This window comes from Schistocerca serialis, chromosome 1 (assembly GCF_023864345.2).
Source record: "Schistocerca serialis cubense isolate TAMUIC-IGC-003099 chromosome 1, iqSchSeri2.2, whole genome shotgun sequence".
Lineage (NCBI taxonomy): Eukaryota > Metazoa > Arthropoda > Insecta > Orthoptera > Acrididae > Schistocerca > Schistocerca serialis.
Window position 1 is genome coordinate 371,667,403 of NC_064638.1, and position 14,240 is coordinate 371,681,642.

A 14,240-nucleotide genomic window follows, 5' to 3' on the forward strand; every position below is an offset into this window, starting at 1 on the left:
ATTTAATTTTTAATTAGCGGTTACTTCTACAGCAACTTTTTAATCAGTAAAATTTCAAATTTAAGGGAATTTTAAAATCTCAAAACCTCTTTCCCAAGCTACTCATTTATAAGCAGCCAACCTCTCAAGTTACTCACTCCCCCTCCCCGCTTTCCCATATCGTGTTGCTAGATGCAGTAAAATGATTTAACATTTCATTTCTAAAGATGTCAGAAAGGAAGGTTTGTTTTTACTATTAGGCAAAATACCATTTTCAGGCAAATGTGGAATCAATAAGATTCATTATATTTAATAATATTTAGTGTTTAATTGAGTTTTGTACATGTGGTTCTGTATAAAAATTCCACAAAACCAGTTACAAATTTCTGTCCAAGATGAATAATGTACATAGTTTACAAATTTCTGTGTTCAAGGTAAAAATCATGCTTGAGTGGGTTTCAACTGTATGATGCAAACGGGTTTACAAAGTATTTATAAAACTAACAAAGTTTTTAATTTTAATTCATATTTTATCTACAAAATATTAAATCATTAAGTATAGTATATAATACAAATTTTACAACTTAATAGTAATACACGTCATTCTATTCACTTTCAGAAAATTCAAAATCTTCAACAATGTCCTCCACCTCTTCTCCTTCTTCAGGCTTTATCTTCATCTCTGATTTTATCTTTGTCTCAGTTTTGGGATTCTGCTGTTTCTTACTTCCTCTTTTACCTCTCTTCTTCTTGGACTGAGCTTCAGCACTGTAGAACCAAATAATATGAATCAGCAGTGATCTAAGAAACCCTACAATCTCAGACTATTACTTAAGACTGTAATATGAAATAACTACAACTAAATCAGTAAAGCTCTTGTTAGAAAGACAGATTGAATTATGTTTAGCATCTTATCAACGAGATAATTAGACACAGAGCATACGCTTGGACAGAATGAGAACGGGGAAGGAAATCAACCATGTCCATTCCCAGGAATCATCTTAGCACTCATCTTAATCAATGTACAGAAAAAAACCGTTATTTAGATGATTCACAGGGCTGCAAATCTCACTTCTCCCAAATGCGAATCCAGGGTCTTAACGATGACACCATTTCAATTGGGTAATTTTGATGAGCTGTGCTGCACTTTGTCTGTTCTGTCCTAAAAAAAGGAACCCACAATGTCCGCGCACGCGCGCACGTTACTCTACAGCACTGGCCTGATTTCAACATACACCTGGCCTGAACTTATTCTAATATAAATCCCTCCCCCTACTTGATTATACTTATCCTTACCGTATCTGTTTGATCTCTCTCTCTCTCTCTCTCTCTCTCTCTCTCTCTCTCTCTCTCTCTCTCTCTCACCCATACCACTGATTAGTATGCAGCCTCTTGATCACTTTGAACATGCCACATATTTAAATTTTGACCACTGCTGGCTTTTCACTGTTAATTCTTCTAGCGTTCTGTAGCATCTGCTTTGGCTGACCATCCTGAGTGACTTCCATACCCAAGTTTTCTTTCTTCCAATCATTTACTGTTACTATATGATGGAATCCCATTTCAAAAGCTACTTTAACTATTGTCTGTATCTATCGACATACCTCTTGCTATCTTATATTTACTCTGTTTCAGTTTCATTTTTCATTATAGTATTTACATGACTACTAGCTATTACCGAATAACTTATGTGCGGTGTAGAAACAACTGTCACAGATACATTACATTATTATGGTTTTAAACAGATTTCTATGATCTTATGAGAAACTTTTTACTTGTCTACGAAAATTATAAACAGAAGAGACACTGAACAAGAGACAGGCACCTATATTAAATGATAAATGTTGAAAATATGAGCTAATATTGCAGCAAAATTTGTTATGTTGTTCACATTAAAATATTCCCTTTAAGCACGAGTGTCATCCTCACTTTATTTTGAAGAGTAACCTACTGACACTTCTTTCAAATTTTTGATTGCAAATAACAGATGACTGACTGTCTAACAATTCTACATGTATTATACCAATGGAAACTGCAGGATGAAAACAACACTAAAAAAAGCAAGCAAGCAAGCGCCCCCCCCCCCCCCCCCCCCCCCACACACACAAATCTGATGATACTGTTTTTTGGTAGTAGTATGTCCAGATATAGTTGGGGTAGAGGTGGAGGTTAGAGACACATTCTAAGGCAACTGAAAGGAAGATGTATAGGGCAGGGATGGGGCAGATAAGTATAGGGTGGCATGGGGAATTGGGGAGGAGGCTAGATGTGGGGGATCAATGATTAAATCAAGGACCAGAAGAAATTGATTGAAAAATAACAGAAGAGCAAAAAGCAAGAGCAAGTGAGTGGGAAGAGATCAGCTGAAGTTGTGGATTAGTGACATTGAAGCCATGAGGATTGTAGGAGTGAACAAGTGTTGGAGGTGCTGAAGTCTGGTAGAGTTTGTGGTCACCCACGGCCTGGTAGTGGACAACAAAAGTTGTTGTTGTGGTCCAATGAGTGACGAACAATAACAGCAGCCCAACAGTTATATTATCAGTTGATGGTTGTTAGAGGCAGAATGCCATGCTGTTTGCTTAACCGAAGGAGAACTGTGGTACTAGATTCTTTCAGCAAAGAGAATCTTCTCACAAAGGTATTTAAGGATATCAAAGGTATTTAAGAATATCAAAGGACAACATGACCCAGTAATACTTCCTTTTGCCATAACCTCATAATTAAAAGTAAAGAAGGTTGCTGTGATTGACCTATCAAGGCACATCTGCAACAGCTTTACAGCAAGTGGCTTCTTCAAGGAGACCATGTCCTCAATCCAGAGGATAAGTTACATGCTGGAACAGAATCTCAAGTGAATTCATCTCTGAAAGAAACAAAAAATGATGCAGTTCCAGTGTTATTGCTAGCTCACAAGTTAGCTTATGGGAGGAGTTCCAGGAGATTTACAAATCGAAATATCTGCAATAATGCAGTATTTGATGGATTAAAAAAAGAAAGTAATACCCCAAACTACTGGCTTAGAAAGTTGAGCAAATCTTTATTTTATTTCTTCTTCTATTACCAAAATGTGGACAGACAATTAATAGCACAGGTTTACAATAGACAGCACCAACTTCTCAGGGTGAGCTTACGACACTTTATACCAATCAAAATCGAACAACAGGCACTCCAGGTAGGAATACCAACAATGTAGATAAAGACACATTGCTACTTGCTATAATGAAGACACATCAAGTTCAGACAGGCACAATAAAAATATACTTACATAAAGTCTTCAGCCACAGCCATCATCAGTAAAAAAAGAGAGATACGCATCATTCACACACACAAGCAAGCACGCCTCCTGCACACATGACCGCCAACTTCAGCAAATCGGGCCAGAATGAAACTATCATGTGGGATGCAAGCAGCAATCTGGATGGGGTGAGGAAGGGAAAGGGATAGTAGTGTACAGGTGTGTGTGTGTGTGTGTGTGTGTGTGTGTGTGTGTGTGTGTGTGTGGAGGGGGGGGAGGGAGAGACGGAGGGGGGGGGGGGGAGAGAGAGAGAGAGAGAGAGAGAGAGAGAGAGAGAGAGAGAGAGAGAGGGAGGGAGAGGGAGAGGGAGAGAGAGAGAGAGAGAGAGGGAGAGGGAGAGAGAGGGAGAGAGAGAGAGAGAGATATGCTGTCTGGTGGAGTGTGTAGGGACTAGACTGGCAACAGGTGCAGAATCAAGAGGTTGTGGGGCAGGGAGGTGAGGAAAATAGACGCAAAAAAGGAGAGGAGTGGGGAAAGAAGGGTGGATGGTTTGGCAGGGGGCTGCAAATAAACAGGGGGAGAAATGTGAATGGGGAGGAGATGATAGGACAGATAGGGTGGAAACTGTTGCGTGGAGGGTGTGGGGACAGTATGTTACCATAGCTTGATGCCGGAATAATTATGGGAGTGGAGAATGTGTTGTAAGGATAACTCCTATCTGTGCAATTCAGAAAAGCTCATGGTGGAGGGAAGGATCCAGATGGCTTGGGTAGCACAGCAGCCATTGAAATCAAGCGTGTTATGTTTAGCTGCATGTTGTGCCACAAGGTCTACTTTGCTCCTGGCCTAGTTTGGCAGTGTCCGTTCATCCTGATGGACAGCTGGCTGGTAGTCATGCCAACGTAAAAGCTGTGCAATGATTGCAGCAGAGCTGGTAAATGACATGGCTGCTTTCACAGGTGGGCTGGCCCCTGACGGAGTAGGATAAACCCGTGAGAGAACTGTAATAGAAAATGCTGGGTAGGTGGACTGGGCAGGTTTTGCACCTGGGTCTCCCACATGGGTATGATCCTTGTTGCAAGGGTTAGGGATTGGGAGTGGCATGGGGATGGACTATGATGTTGTGGAGATTGGGTGGGTGACTTAACACCACCTTAAGAGGGGTAGAAAGTATCTCGGGTACGATGTCCCTCATTTCAGGGCATGATGATAGGTAATCAAAGCCCTCGCGAAGGATGTGGTTCAGTTGTTCCAGTCCAGTGTCATATTGGGTGATGAAGGGGACACTCCTTTGTGACTGATTCTTGGGGGTGGTGTGGGGTGTGAGGGGAAATGGCACAAGAGATCTATTTGTGGACCAGGTCTGTGGGATAGTGCCGTTCTGTGAAGGTCTTGGTGTGACCCTCAGCACACTGAGCAAGGGAGCTTTTGTCACTGCACACATGCCATCCTCGGGTGGCTAGGCTGTATAGCAGGGATTTTTTCATGCCAAAGGGATGACAGCTATCAAAATGCAGAAACTGTTGGTAGTTGGTGGGTTTAAGGTGAACAGAGGAGTGGATGGAGCCATCAGAGTGGAGGACATCAACATCTGGTAGGGTGGTACACTAGGTTGAGGAGAACCACGTGAAACAGATAGTAGAGGAGGAGAGGAGATGTTGAGGTTGTGAAGTAACGAAGATAAAGTGTCTTGGCCCTGAGTATAGATCGAGATATCTTCAATGAACCTTAACCAGACTAGGGGTTTGGTGTTTTGGGAAGCTAGGAAGATCTCCTCTAGATGATCCACAAAAAGGTTGGCATAGAAGGGTTCCATGTGGGTACCCATGGTTGTGCCATGGATTTTTTAGTACATGTTCCCTTCAAATGAGAAGTGGGTAGCATACAGTTAGTAAGGTGTATGAGGAATAAGGTAGTGAGTTTGGAGTCTGAAGAACATGGTGGAAGGTAGTGTTCAATAACAGTAAGACCACAAGTGTGAGGGGTGTTGGTGTATGGGGAGGGTGTGTCAACAGTGACAAGTACGGATCCAGGAGGTAAAGGGGTGGGGATGGTGTAGTCGGTGAAGGAAGTTGTTGGTGTCTTTGATGTGTGAGCTAGATTACAGGCAATTGGTTGGAGGTGTTGGTCAATGAGGGCTGAAATTCTTTCAGTGGGGGCACAATAACAGCCACAATGGGATGTCCATGATTGCTGGATTTGTGGATTTTGGGAATATGTAGGAGGTTCGTTTGCAGTGTGTCATAGTGGCAAGGAGGGAAATGGATTGAGGGGAGACATTTTGGGAAGGGCCTAGGGCTTTAAGTGGGTATTACAGTTTGTGTTGGACTTCTGGGATGGGATAACTCTGGCAGTGTTGATACGTGGAGGAGTCAAATAATTGGTGGAGGCCTTCTGCCAGGTAGTCACTGCAAGGTTGTGTATGGTTGTTCTTTTTTCTACTGAAAGGTAGATGTTCTGAGGAAGGGACCTGGGAAAGGATGGTGAGGGTAAATTAGTCCTGGAAAGTGACCAGCAGGTGCTAGGTGTCAGTGGGGAGGATCATGGTTGGGATGATGGTATGAACTGGAAGAGGCAGGGTTCAATTGTGGAATTAGGATGGTTTTGGTCGGAGGGATTGACGACATAGAAGTGCTTCCATTGCAGGGATCGGGAGATGGTGAGTATGTCTTTGACAAGTACAACTTGGTTAAATTTGGGTGTATGGCTAATGATGAGGCCTTTGGACAGCACTGAAACTTCTGTGGAGCTGAGGGTTTTGGTGGAAAGGTTAACAACAGTGTTATGGAAATGTTTTGGCTGTGGACTTGATGGAGAGTTGGTAGGGAATAGTGGGGAATGTTGCAAGTTGAAAAAGGTCAGCTATGCATGGTTTTGGTGCTTTGAGGGGTGGACGAGGAGAGATACTGTGAGTAAAATAGGTGTTGGACAATGAGGTGGCAGTAGGATTTTAGCATGTTGGATAATGTATGGAAGTGGTGCTGGTGAGCAAGCGATTCAATTTCAAAGAAGAGATATATGAAGTATGGACTGCAGAGCAGTGTATCTTTCACAGGGAACAGAGTTGGTTCTGGGAAGCCTGTGCCATGGAGATGTGTTTTTGCAGTGTCACATTTGCAAGGGCCTGGGATTGACAGAATCTGAAAAGCTGAAGGTCATTGTGAAAGGAGGGGTGGGGTCCAGAGAAAGGAATCTTAGCAGTTAGGCCGTTTTAAGGGATTCCATGGTCTACGCAGCATTTGAGAAACAAGATGTGGGAAAGGAATACTTTTCTGAACTGGTGTAGAGAGGTGGAGCCATGGTCCATTGTGGTAGGAACGGTGTAAACGAAATGGGAATGATGCAGAAATGGGCAAAGAGGTGTTGATGGTTGTGAGAAGAGCTGCACTCTTGAAAAGATATGTAAAGATACACAGAAACAAGCACAGATATGCAAAAATACACACACATACACAAAAATACACACAAATACGTACAAATATCATTTACCAGCTCTGCTGCAGTCATTGCACAGCTTTTTATATTGGTATGACTACCAACCAGCTGTCCACCAGCATGAACAGCCACTGCCAAATTGTGGCCAAGAGCGAAGTAGACCACCCTGTAGCACAACATGCAGCTGAACATAACACACTTGATTTCAATGGCTGTTTCACTACCCGAACCATCTGGATCCACCCCTCCACCACCACCTTGTCTGAACTGTGCAGATGCGAGTTATCCTTACAACTTATTCTCTGCTCTCATAATTATCCCGGCCTCAACCTATAGTAACATACTATACCCACACCCTCCACCCAACAGTTTCCATCCCATCTGTCCCATCATCTCCTTCTCACTCTTATTTCCCACCCTGTTTATTTGCAGCCCTCTGCCAATGCATCCGCCCGTCTTTCCCTGCTCTTCTCCTTTTTGCACCTTGTTTCCCCACCTCCCACCTCCCTACCCCACAGCCTCCTGAAGCTGTGCCTGTTGGTGGTCTAGTCCTTACACACTCCACGAGACAGCGTTTGTCTCTCCCCCCTCCCCTCCCCTCCCCCCCTTCCCCACTCATACACTACTATCCCTTCCCCTTCCCCACCCCTCCAGATTGCTGCTTGCATTCGACATGATAGTTGCATTCCAGCGTGAGATACTGGAGTTGGCGGTCATGTGTGTCTGAGCTTGTGTGTGTGTGTGTGTGTGTGTGTGTGTGTGTGTTTCATTTACTGGTGATGGCTGTGGTCAAAAGATTTATGTAATTATATTATAACTGTGCTTGTCTGCAACTTTACAGGTAAGTAGCAATCTGTCTTTTTCTGCATTGTTGATAATCCTGCCTGGAGTTTCCGTTGTTTGATTTTTGCCGGGCGTCTTCTTCCATCCTACAACCCTGTGATGTTTTCCTTTGTTACTCTTCTCTACAGCATTACTCTTCTCATTTTCCATTCTCTCTATTCTTTCCTGTTTATTCACCACCTTCCCAACTGCATCTACTTCTGAGCCACAGTGTACCAACGATTGCGTGCACAACACAGACTCTGTGACCATATGGATTGTTGATGATGCCCCAGATTCTTTGCTCTAATAGTTATATAATTATATTTATCCCACTTCATCCCTCATCCTGACGTGCTTTAGGATTTTGTTTTCCACACCTGCCCTTGCCACACGAACTTTTGATCCTCAACCTAACCAACTCCCTCCCTCTCTCTTCGCTTATGTATCTGTGTGTATTTTTACATATCTGTGCGTATTTTCTCAGGGTGTAATACATGGACAAGGAAAGAAATTCCCGGATTTTTCCCAGATTTACCAGTTAAAAGTACACTTTCTCCCGGATGAAGATACACTTTTTCCGTGTTAAGTGACAGTATACTCTCATTTGGCACTGTAAGACTCATCAATACTTTGAATGTTTATGGTTTCAAATACCAGAGTAGAATTCCCAGCACTTTAGAAAACGAAACTCTGGGGGGAAAAACATGTTTTGAAAGACCTTTGATGTGCAGCACATGTATGCTGCATATTTTCGTATTATGAAGGTTTAAATTCGATTTCACCAAACACTGCATGTCACTTTCCGAAGCACTGAAATCGAGATTGCGATGCGCTTTTGTAAGCCAGTCATAGCTCATGTCACGTGATCTCGCCAGCTGATGACAGCATAGGACACGTGATGTAATCAGCAAATAGCAAGATCACTCTTAAGTAGCGCGAACACACAAATAAGAAAAGTTAATGGTTTAAATTAATATACATAGCTTTCACATATAATATTGGTCTCGAAGATTAATAAGCTGGAAGAGAAGCTAAGCTTCTACATATAATGTTGATCTTTTTTGTGCTTCTTACACTTTAAGATACATCATACAAACATGCCAGTAAAATTTTTAATAACGATGTAAATGTCTGATCTTCTGGACTCAAAATTCTTCTAAATGATCGTCCTCAAAGAGTTGATTTTTAAATGAGAGTCAAACGCTTTGTAATTTAAGAAATCCATCGTACATTCTCGCATATAGCTCATCTTAAGTAAAAGGAAATCTGCTTTGAATGTAACTCTTTTCAAACCACCATTCGTAATATTTTCCCGCGACCTGTTAGAAATAGGTTCGTTTCTGCAGTTGCAAGAGAGCGCCAGATAACAAGCGTCACAGCGCTTGCGCACCTACGATGAAGCAGGAAGCCCATTGTTCGTACGTGTAAAACATTAAAAGATTGTACATTATGTCATAAAAGAAACAAGACACCAGAGGATACTTCAAGAGCGTCGGAATTTCGTGACCCATACTAAAACGCATAATTCAGCTTAAAATGCACATTAGTATGTAAATTTTCTTGGAGTACCAGTACTGTATTATCTCATGTTCTGTATTATCTCATGTTCTGTATTATCTCATGTTCTGTATTATCTCATGTTCTGTATTATCTCATGTTCTGTATTATCTCATGCTCTGTATTATCTCATGTTCTGTATTATCTCATGCTCTGTATTATCTCATGCTCTGTATTATCTCATGCTCTGTATTATCTCGTGTTCTGTATTATCTCGTGTTCTGTATTATCTCATGTTCTTTATTATGGCATAATGCAGTGAACAGTTGAAACTAACCAATAGTCTGAAATTAAACACTTAGTTTCAAATAAATTGACTGCCTCAACAGAAAAGATTAATAAAAGCCAAATCTCTCTATCAAACCGGCAAAAATAACTTCATTGTTCTGTAAGGCGATTAATGTTTGACTGTCAGAAAGGTGGAAATAAAATCTAAAACCAATAACATATTTTCGCCTTCCGTAATAACGCGAACGTATTTTAATTCATTTGATAGCTCCCGGCCACAGAAATCCGTTTTGTTATCATTTAACGTGAGAGCAAAAAACGAAGAGAAAACAACAAAATCACTAAACATAAACATAGGTCACGTGGAGACGACCCACCTCCCCTCCACAAGTCAGACTGCTCTGTGCATCAACTCCAGATTTAATAATTTCTGAGCCGGGGCAATATAAAGTAGTGGCCCGCAGCCACACTTCTGTAACCAGAAGCGGGAGAAGGTACTACCCATACACGACTCAAAATTGCACGTGCGCAAGTCTGCCCGCAACTGCTCAAACAAATCTAATTCAAACAGTTGTCACGCCACGCTCATCGGAGGCAATTTGTTGTTACAAAGCATTGCATAGTCTTCCTAAAGCCTTTGACAAACTTCGCTGTTGGCAGACGCTTGTATGAGCACCGATTTGTTGTTGTATATGGTGCATTTCCTTTGAAACTTAAGTTTTATTTTCGTTTTTTTTCTCTCTCGTACATGTTTTTTTGGTGCAGTATTATTCTGCAGTACTGGGATACAGTAATATCCTTTGTTAGAGTATTGCTTCTTACCAGTCAAAGTCACAAAAATGTAACTGAAAAGTAAAACAATGAAAACTTACAGGAATTCCAAACAATTCCCGGGTTTTTCCCGGTTTTCTCCCGGATGAAAAAATTCCAGGGTTTTTCCCGGATCTCCTGATTGTCCCGGGTCGTATACATCCTGTTTCTGCATGTCTTTACATATTTTTCATGCGCCTTTAATGTCTTTTGGCTTATACAGCTCCTCTCACAACCATTAACACCTATTATGCCCATTTCTGCATCAATACCGTTGTCTTTACACCATTCTTGCCACAATGGAACCTGGCTCCATTTCTCTGCACCAATTCAGAAAAGTATCCCTTTCCTAGAACCCAGTCCCACATCCTGTTTCTCAAATGCTGCCTAAAGCCAGGAATCCCTCCAGACGGATTAACTTTACAGATTCCTTTGTATGGATCCTACCTCCCCTTTCACAATGACCTACAACTTTTCAGATTCAGCCAATCTCTGGCCCTCACAAACCCGGTACTGCAAAAACACTTCGGCATGGCACAGGTATCCCAGAAACACCTCTGTTCCCTCCGCAGGGTACTACCATTCTGCAATACCTACTCTGCAACTGAATCCCTATCACCAGCACCTGGTGGAGCATTCCAGGTACGACCTCCATAAGTTATCCAATCTGCTGACATCCCATTCCTGCCTCGGGGCACCACTATACAATGCCTATCGAACCTACAGTGTTCCTCCTCATCCACCCCTGATACCAGCTAAACCCTGCCAAGCTGACCTTTCCAACTTGCCACATCCCCCAAAACTCCCTGCCAACTCTCCACTACAATCAGAGCTGAAACATTTCCATAATACTGTTGTTAACGTTTACACCAAAACCCCCAGCTCCATAGAAGTTCCAGTGCCATCCAAAGGCCTCACATTTAGCCCTACAACCAAGTTTAACCATGCTGGACTTGTCCAAGACCTACTCTCCTTGTGCCAATACCTGCAGTGGAAGCATTTCCCTTCCAACAATCCCTCCACCCACAACCACCCTGATTCCAACATTGAATCCTGCCTCTTCCAGTCCATACCATCATCCCAACCATGATCCTCCCCACTCACACCTAGCACCTGTTGGCCACTTTCCAGGACTAATTTACCCTCACCATCCTTTCCCAGGTCCCTTCCTCAGAACACCCACCTTTCAGTAGAAAAAAGAACAACCATACACAACCTTGCAGTAACTACATAGCAGAAGACCTCCACCAATTATCTGACTCCTCCACCTATCAACTCTGCCAGAGTTATCCCATCCCAGAAGTCCCACACAAAGTGTAATACCCACTTAAAGCCCTAGACCCTTCCCAGAACATCTCCCCTCAATCCATTTCCCTCCTTGCCACTATGACACACTGCAAACCAATCTTCTACATATTCCCAAAATCCACAAATCCAACAATCATGGACATCCCATTGTGGCTGTTATTGTGCCCCCACTGAAAGAATTTCAGCCCTCATTGACCAATACCTCCATCCAACTGCCTGTAATCTAGCTCACGCATCAAAGACACCCAACAACTTCCTTCACCAACTACACCATCCCCACCCCTTTACCTCCTGGATCTGTACTCATCACTATTGACGCTCCCTCCCCATCCACCAACATCCCTCACACCCGTCTTAATGCTATTGAACCCTACCTTTCCCAATGTTCTTCAGAGTCCTAACTCACTATCTCATTCCTCAGGCACCTTATTAACTTTATCCTAACCCACAACTATAAATAGATCCACGGCACAGCCATGGGCAGCCACATGGCACCCTCCTATGCCAACCTTTTTATGGGCCATCTAGAGGAGATTTTCCAAGCCTCCCAGAGCACCAAACCCCTAGTCTGGTTAAGTGATGATATCTTCATGATCGGGACTCTGAGCCAAGACACACTATCATTGTTCCTTCAAAACCTCAACACCTTCTCTCCCATCCATTTCACATGTTCCTCTTCAACACAGTGTACCACTGAACTAGATGTTTATGTCCCTCACTCTGATGGCTCCATCCGCACCTCTGTCCACATTAAACCCACCAAGCACCAACAGTTTCTGCATTTTCACAGTTGTCATATCTTTCCACCAAAAAATCCCTCCCACACAGACTCACAGACTGTTCACCTGGGGAAGGCATATATGCAAAAACTCCCTTGTTCAGTATGCTCAGGGTATCACCAATGTCTTCACAGACAGCCACTATCCCACAGCCCTAGTCTACAAACAAATCTCCTGTACCATTTCCCCTCACACCCCTTATCCTCCCACCACCCCCAAGAACCAGTCAATACAACCCCACACTGGAACAACCAAACCACATCCTACGCCAGGGCTTTGATTAACTATCATCATGCCCTGAAATGAGGCACACCCTAACCGAGATACTTTGCACCCCTCCCCCTCCCCCCTAAAGTGGTGTTCCTACACAATATCCTACTCCATCCCTATGCCACTTCCAGTTCCAACCCCTTGCCACAAGGATCATATCCGTGTGGGAGAGACAGCTGCAAAACCTGCCCAATCCATCCACCAAACATTTCCTATTCCTGTCACAGGTTTATCCTACTCCATCATGGGCCAGCCCATCTGTGAAATCAGCCATGTCATTTACCATTTCTGCTGCAATCATTGCACAGCTTCTACATTGGTATGACTATCAACCAGCTGTCCATCGAGATGAACGGCCACTGCCAAACTAGGCCAGGAGCAAAGTAGACCATACTGTGGCACAACATGCAGCTGAACATATCTCACTCGATTACAATGGTTGCTTCACTACTCAAGCCATTTGGATCCTTCCCTCCACCACCAGGTTCTCTGAACTGTGCAGATGGGAGTTATCCTTACCGTATCTTCTCTGGTCCCGTAATTATCCTGGCCTCTACCTACAGTAACTTACTGTCCCCACATCCTCCACCCAACAGTTTCCACCCCATTTGTCCTATCATCTACTCTCCATTCTCATCTCTCCTCCTGTTTATTTGCAGCCCTCTGCCAACGCATCCGCCCGTCTTTCCCCGCTCCTCTCCTTTTTTGCTCCTTTTTTCCTCACCTTTCTGCTCCACAACCTCTTGACTCTGCGCCTGTTGCCAGTCTAGTCCCTATACACTCCACCAGACAGCATATGTATCTCTCCCTCCCAACCTGTGGCATAATCCGTATCACTTCAGGCAGGGGGGTTACCTTCATAGTCTCTGACATTATTGAATTTAGCATATGTTAAAATTCAGGAATAGGTACGAAACATGTTCTTTTGTTTGCTCCAAAAAAATTCCTGCCCTGAGATACAGGCTTCCAAAGATGACATGGCAAACACCATTTTGAAGATGCAAATTTCAGAAAAATATTTAAAATGCTGTATCTCTGTAACGGTTCTAGATATTTTGTTAGTTTTTTTATTTAAAAGATATTTGCTTTATGGTTACAATGGTATCCTCCATTTGGACATATCTGTTAAAGTTCTTTTACTGTTGCCTTTTGAATTTTTTAAATAATTTACAGAAAAAAATTTTCAAAAATGTCAATCCAGTAAAGTTAGTTTTTTTTCTGTTGATCAGTACCACGTAGTACTATATTCTCTGTAAAGGAGAGCTTCCACTTTTTAAGTTGGGCAGGTTTTATTTTTAAAAATCATTTTTTTAACTTTCACGGGTAATATATGTTTTCACTGAAGTTGTTTCTTACTAATTTCTTTGTTATAATGTTTATGTCTATTGTCTTTGTTGCAGATATTGATTACAGTTTTAGTCATTTCTTGTCAGTTTTTTTGTCGTGGTTGTTCATTGCAGGTTTCTGTTTTGTAGCTGTTCAGTGCTAATTTGTTTACTGAAGAGACTTCTAAGAAATCTGAGACAATCCAATGAGTTCTGTGTTTTTGTGAGGAATTTGGCAGTTGACACGGTTGCAGTGTGTTCTTTGAAAAGGGCTGTTTGAAATGTCTTCTGACTGGGGTCACAGGAGAGTGAAGTGTGCTGATTATTTGCATACCCATAAAAGAGTGATATGTAAGACAAACAAAAAAAACAGACTTTGTTCAAGTTGGGGAATAAGTGTTCTCATTTGAAGACTCTTGTTTCAAAGTGAAGATATTTCCAGTGATAACTCTGTGTGTTCTAAATGTTTTGACAGAATAACAACAATGA

At 42.5% G+C, this 14,240-nt stretch overlaps 1 protein-coding gene across 1 annotated transcript in view; it reads right to left on the bottom strand.

Moving 5' to 3' along the window:
* Positions 1–470: 470 nt before the first annotated feature.
* Positions 471–14,240, bottom strand: part of LOC126470620 (nucleolar complex protein 2 homolog) — a 160,892-nt gene continuing 147,122 nt past the window's right edge. Inside the window, exon 13 of the mRNA XM_050098583.1 lies at positions 471–747. Within this exon, the coding sequence (XP_049954540.1) occupies positions 585–747 (163 nt within the window). The 3' untranslated portion in view covers positions 471–584. The remainder of the gene's footprint in view (positions 748–14,240) is intronic.